Source organism: Centrocercus urophasianus, unplaced genomic scaffold (assembly GCF_019232065.1).
Source record: "Centrocercus urophasianus isolate 14NV4802_14NV808 unplaced genomic scaffold, USGS_Curo_1.0 seq_1491, whole genome shotgun sequence".
In the NCBI taxonomy this organism is placed as follows: domain Eukaryota; kingdom Metazoa; phylum Chordata; class Aves; order Galliformes; family Phasianidae; genus Centrocercus; species Centrocercus urophasianus.
The window spans coordinates 64,492-70,491 of record NW_024884688.1 but is presented as its reverse complement, the minus strand read 5'-3'; the positions used below and the strand labels follow the sequence as shown (position 1 = coordinate 70,491).

General features: G+C 52.5%; 1 protein-coding gene across 4 annotated transcripts in view; it reads left to right on the top strand.

Annotated features, from left to right (window-relative positions):
* Positions 1–6: 6 nt before the first annotated feature.
* The window catches only part of MYRF (myelin regulatory factor), a 38,988-nt gene continuing 32,994 nt past the window's right edge, over positions 7–6,000 (top strand). For 3 of the 4 annotated variants that reach the window (XM_042815328.1, XM_042815327.1, XM_042815325.1), the window contains exon 1: positions 7–70. In XM_042815328.1, the coding sequence (XP_042671262.1) occupies positions 25–70 (46 nt within the window). In that variant the 5' untranslated portion in view covers positions 7–24. Of the gene's footprint in view, positions 71–2,518; positions 2,682–6,000 lie in introns of those variants that run through there. The other variant, XM_042815326.1, reaches the window with a different exon arrangement.

Below are 6,000 nucleotides of genomic sequence, written 5' to 3'. Positions count from 1 at the left end.
GTTGGCCCGGTGCATGGCACAGCTATGGAGGTGGTGGACGAGACGGAGGCTCTGCAGCGCTTCTTCGAAGGTACGGCGGGCGGCGGGGAGACCTCCTCTCTTTCCTTTCCCTTTCCCTTTTCTCTTCCTTCCTTCCTTCTTCCCTTCCTTTCCCTTTCCTCCTTCCTTCTTTCCTTTCCCTTTCCTCTTTCCTTCTTCTTTCCCATTCCCTCCTTCCTTCTTTTCCTCTCCATTTCTTCCTTCCTTTCCTTTTCTCCTTCCTTTCTTTCTCCTTCATTCTATTTTTCTTTCTTTCTCTTTTTGTCTTTTCCCTTTTTTCTTTATTACTTTCTATCTCTTTCTCTGTCTCCCTTTCGACCTAAAAATGTCTTGTCCACATAACAACAGAGCGAAGAAAACCAGGGCTGAAGGATGTTTCTCCATCTCTGCTCTTTGCTTCCTTTGAAGAACATTGAGCAGAGTTTTTTGCAGAGCCTAAAGCTGCTGTTTGTTTCCCTTGGTCATCTGCATCCCTTTGGTGCTGTTGTTCAGGAGCATCTGTTATAACACAGTGTTGGAGAGGAGGCGTTTGAACGCAAAAGTGGAGCCCATCCTTTGCTCTGTGGAGGTGACAGGCCTGTAGTGCCTGATTTTGCAGAATGGAGATGGATCTTCCCTGGAATCTGCGTGAACTGGAGGGCTAAATGGTTTCTGGGTGTTTAATGCTGGTCTGTTGGAGTTCATTAATTTATGGGGATAAAGTAGAAACACTTCGTTGTTCCTATGTAACAACTTGTTTAAAGGTATCTGCAGTTTCCTTTCCCACGTGTGGGGAAAAAAAGGTGATCTTTTTTATAGTGGAATCCTTTTCCTTCTCTCGAATGGAGATTTCTCCCCGCTCTGAAAGCCCTGAAATAAGGAGGGAATTCCCTTCCGTTTGCTTGGTGTGGCTTTGCACAGGATCCGAGCTGGCATTCAGTATTTCAGCATCGTCCCCTGGAATGTGGTTCCTGCACTCTGAGATCTGAGACTTGGAGAAGGACGGCAGTGTGAGAAGCACAGGGCTTCGCTCTGCGGCTGAGGAAGGAGTGGGGAAAAGCAGAGAGCAGTGGGGCACAGCGTGGCCGGGACGGAGGGGTGTGAGGTTGGGAGGAGAGCGCACAGGATGCTGGGGCTTCTGGCAGCAGAGCTAAAGGAGCTCGCTTTGGTCTTTCCATAGCATTGGGAGTGTTTGTCTGGAGCATTTGTATTTTGTATCAAAGGAAAAGGAGGGAGTTGAAAGCGCCTGACCCTTGGCTGGCATCCTGCTAGAAACCTTACCTTCCTCCCTGCCTACCGCTCGCGTAAGGGAAAGAGTTACGACAGAGCTCAGCTATTTGGGATCCCTCTCTCTCCCAGCTAATTTATGAGATAAGAGGCTGCTAAAGAATGTATAGTGGGAAGGATGCGCAGAGCCGGGCTGGAGGGGCAGGGATGGGGGTGGTTTGGCCGTGGGGACTGGGCAAGGAGTGCCCAAGAGAGTGGTAAGAGCTGAAAGCTTGGAGGATTTGGGCTTGGGAAAGGTGGTGGATAATAAGGTTAAAGGCAATTTTCATTGAGGGTGTGTGAGACCTGTGTGTCTGTGCAGGGGCTGTGCTTGCTGCTGGAGTCACGGGAGCCCCTGAGCTGGGAGGGAGCACCCTGTTTATCAGCAAGGCAGCGAGCACATCGGTGTCAGTGAAGGGTTTTGGCCAGCGGTGTGCTCACAGGCACAGTGCCTTAGTGGCTACTTTTTTTGGTGAGTTTTATTGGGTATTATGGAGCACTTTCCATATGTCAATAGGAAATGCCACCCTAAGGGAGGTGATGTGGGTCACTGCTCTGTTTTCCTGCTTAGGGGGAAATTCTTAACTATAGGGTGGTAAGGGTTTGGCACAGGATGCCCTGAGAAGCTGTGGGTTCCCCATCCCTGGAGGTGCCCAAGGCCAGGCTGGATGGCGCCCTGAGCAGCCTGAGCTGCTGGGGGGCAGCCAGCCACGGTTCTATGATTCTGTGATCTTTAAGATCCCTTCCAACCCGACCATTCTATGGCTCTGTGATCTTTAAGATCCCTTCCAACCCGACCATTCTATGATTGTACAGTTTTTTTTGAAACACTTGGTCTTGAGGTAGCAGTGCAATTACAGAGGATCAGAGTGTCTGGTTTCCTTTGAGGCATACAGAAAAATATTTTTTGGGGTGCAGATGGATTTCACATTGACTGTTCTACCTGCCCAGCCTGTGCATGCCCTGAGTGCATTCGTGGCAGTAAGCTTTGCCATGCATTGCTGTGGTGCTGCATGTGGGGCCATGGCTCAGGGCAGAGGTGGCCTTGCGGTGTCACCATCTCTGTGGGGTGGGCTTGAGCAGCGGGGAAGGAAAGAGGCTTTGTGTGGGGCTCCTTGCTGAGCAGAGTGAGCCCGTGACAGAGTCGTCCTGGGGAACCTGGTACAGCACAAACACATGACCATCCCTCCTGGTAATCCCCTTGCAGACCCAAATCCCAGAGTGTAGCAGCTGTGTACTCCCTGACCCTCCCACTCTACCCCAGAGGAATAGAAAAACTGGCAATCAGCAGCCCTGCAAGCTGGACAAGCAGCAAAATGACAGAGGGTGAGAGCAGGGACGCAGCGGGGATTTGATGTCTGCTCTCACCATGCTCAGGATGCACTGGATCCGAGCAGGTAACAGTACAGGTCCCTCTCCATCTCCCCACAGCTCAGCTTCCCCTCCTCACTGCCCTCTCTGTCTCTTTTTTTTCTGATCCCACTGCCAGCTCCGGGTAGCATTCCTTGGTGGAGGGAGTTGCTCCATCCAGGAGTAGCAGGAGGATGTCCAAGAGCCTTCAGCCACAGCACTCATCCTTGCCCTCGTAACCACACTGGTTCTTCTCTGCGTCCTGCCTTCTTTCCTCAGCTTCCCCCATACCTGCTTTCTCCTGGCTGGGAAAAGGACAGGGGATGTGGGGACAGAGAAGCTACTCATAGGAGGGTGGATCTCTAAGACATCTAGTAAGGGGTGGCTTGTGATTCAGAGCCACGTGCGCCCATGGAAGCTGTGTCGGGGATGGCGAGAGGTACTTTGTCCATGCTCAGATTGATGTTGGTGTGTGGGGAGCTGATGCCCATGCAGGGACCAGCCATGAGGCAGGGAAAGGTGCCATGGAGCCTTGGAGAGATGTGATCAGGCTGCTGGTGACTCAGAGATCCTGCTGGCTGCTGCCTGCAGCAGGTATCAGAAAGAGATGCTGGCCCAGAGGGTGCCCCGCTGGGGTGGGATGGAGGATCCTGCTGGGCCGAAGAGGTGCTGCTGTTGGTGTGATGTGAGGGCAGGCAGCTGTGGTGCTGACCCCTGGACGTGGTGCAGTGATCCCAAAGGCGGCCAAGGCCAGGAGCCTCGTGGAGGCATTTCTGTGTCTGGTACACACACAAAAGTGCGAGAAGGCAGCAGTGAGTGGCTTGGGTCTTCTGGAGAGAAGATGTGAAGGTGGGAGTTGTCACTTGGCCTCAGGGACTTGTTGATGTGAGTAGGGTGTGTGGCTGTGGATCCTGGCCAGGAGGTTGAACTGTATGCTCCCTGAGACACAAACCAGGACTTGGTGCTGGGCTCGTGCTTGGGAATCGCTTGCCAACGCGTGGGCCTTCTGGGGAGGTCCAAAGGGCTGAGGAGCCCAGAGGAGAAAGCTTTTGTCCCCAGCCTGCACCACCAACTTCTCCAGAAGCCACCACCTGCCCGTCCATGGTTTTGGGTAGCAGGGCCAAGTGCGGCTTTGGCTTCTTCATAGGGATCAAGACTTCTCGCAAGGTAAGGAAGCAAAGCAGGGTTTGTCCAAGGGAAATCCTCCCTTGGAAGAACAAAGCTCTCCAGCGTATGTAAAGTGGTGAAAGTCTCCACTGATCAAAGTGTGCACGGTGAGTGCTGCAGGGAGCTGGGCACTGCCCTGGGGCGCACACGGGTGCATGCGGCAGGTCCCTGCACTGCATCCCTGCCTGGTACTGCAGCGGCACGGCTTGTTGGGAAGCCCCTGGTCTCCCTGCAGCCGTGCTGCTGGTTGGGGCTTGGACTTTGTGCTCTCTGATAAGAACCCCAGTAAGCTAAAGGTGCCTGAGGAATGATTAACCAGCGTGTGCGTCGCCAGAGGACGGGGGAGCAGCTGGAGGCACAAACAGGAATGGGCTGGTGGCTTTTGGGATGGAGCTGGCCGGATGCCTCTTCCAGGCTCCAGCTCATAGGGTAGCATCCTTCAGGAGAGAGAACCTTCTGGAGTTTTCCAGGGTGACCTTAGAGCTGTGGGCAGGGAGAGATGAGGCTGTCAGGTACAGCGGAGGTGCAGAGCCCAGAGGAGAGAATAGGGGTGCTCTTAGAGGCCGGGTGGCTGTGGCACCACACTTGGCTACCTGTTGGCTCCCACATCAGGCTTCATGGGTACACTCTCTTCCTTCTTATCTTTCTGAACTTTGTCTGTTTTGATGCCAGTGGGTTGTGATTCATAGAATCGTAGGATGGCCTGGGTTGAAAAGGACCACAATGATCATCCAGTTCCAACCCCCCTGCTGTGTGCAGGTCGCCAGTCAACAGACCAGGCTGCCCAGAGCCACATCCAGCCTGACTTTGAATGCCTGCAGGGATGGGGCATCCACAGCTTCCTTGGGCAACCTGTTCCAGTACTTCACCACCCTCTGTGTGAAAAACTTCCTCCTAATATCTAACCTAAACCTCCCCTGTCTCAGTTTGAAACCATTCCCGCTTGTCCTATCACTATCCACCCTTATAAACAGCCTCTCTGGACTTAACCTGTGTTCGCCTTTCCTTTCTTCCCACTCTTTCTCCTTCCTCATCCCCATTGCTCTATCAAGTCGTCTATCAAGTCGTCTTCCACTGCTCTCATTACTCATATGCCATGATCTAGCTGTTGGTGTCTCCAGTTTTTGGGAGAGGGTAATGAAAGTTAGAATGTGTGCCAGACGACGCTTATTAATAAACAGCTCTCACTGATGACTTTCAGTCCGTTGTGCTGATTACAGCTATCTGCTGGAAGTCCAAACAAACAGGAAACCAAACAGTTTATCAGTCAGCTCGATCTTGGCTTATCTCTTCTGTTATGACAAGTAACAGTTATGGACATTGATACAATAAAGCCCTAAAAAGCACAGCTTTGACTTTATTGGAAATGAAACACCTGCTTAAAGCAAAGCAGAGGCTTCAAAAGGGCACTGTAAGAGCCACCAAGCCATTGCACAGTTGGCTGCTTGCTGATAATCTGATGGATGCTCAGCTCTGCAGAAGGACAGAAGCAGCCCTCTCCATGCTGAGGTCCCATTCAGATCAAACCCTGAGGTCAGTGAGGAGCTCTGGGTGGGCACAGCGAGGGTCTGTCCGTCTGCCTTCCCTCCTGTTTCAGTTCAGCCTTTGGAAAGGCCGCTGGCACGGAGAGTTGGACAGGGTGAGTTTTCATGTGCATCACAGTGGAAAACGTAGAGGAGAAAGGTGATGAATGGTGTTTCAGAACTTCTTTCATTGTCAGTGTTGGGGGGCTGAAGGGACACAGGGCACAGCAACATGGGGACCTGCAGAACGGGGAACTCCAGGGCAGGAGCTTTCCTTAGCTCATCCAAGGCACAAATAAGTAGCTGATGGTACCACTGGGCTGTCCAGAACATGCAGTGTTTCATCCAAGCCAAGTCTGCCTGTGGAAGAGCTGGGAATGGTACCAGCGAACCCGAAGGGTTAGCAAACAGTACCACCACCACTGGTGCAGAGCAGTGTCTCATCGCGAGGGCTCTACTTTTCGCTAACAGAAATCCAGCCTATAATATGCAGACTGGAATGCTTTCAGTTAGCTCTTGTAGGGGAGTAGTAGCGAAGTTTTATAGGGCTTTTTTACTTGAAGCACATGAGCTTTAAGAGGCAGGCTTCTGGAGATGTGCTCTGCCTGAAGCCAACTCTAGGCTCGGAGCTGTGGGAGAGGGGCCTGTATGGATCCCCAGCGGAGATGGCTGTGGG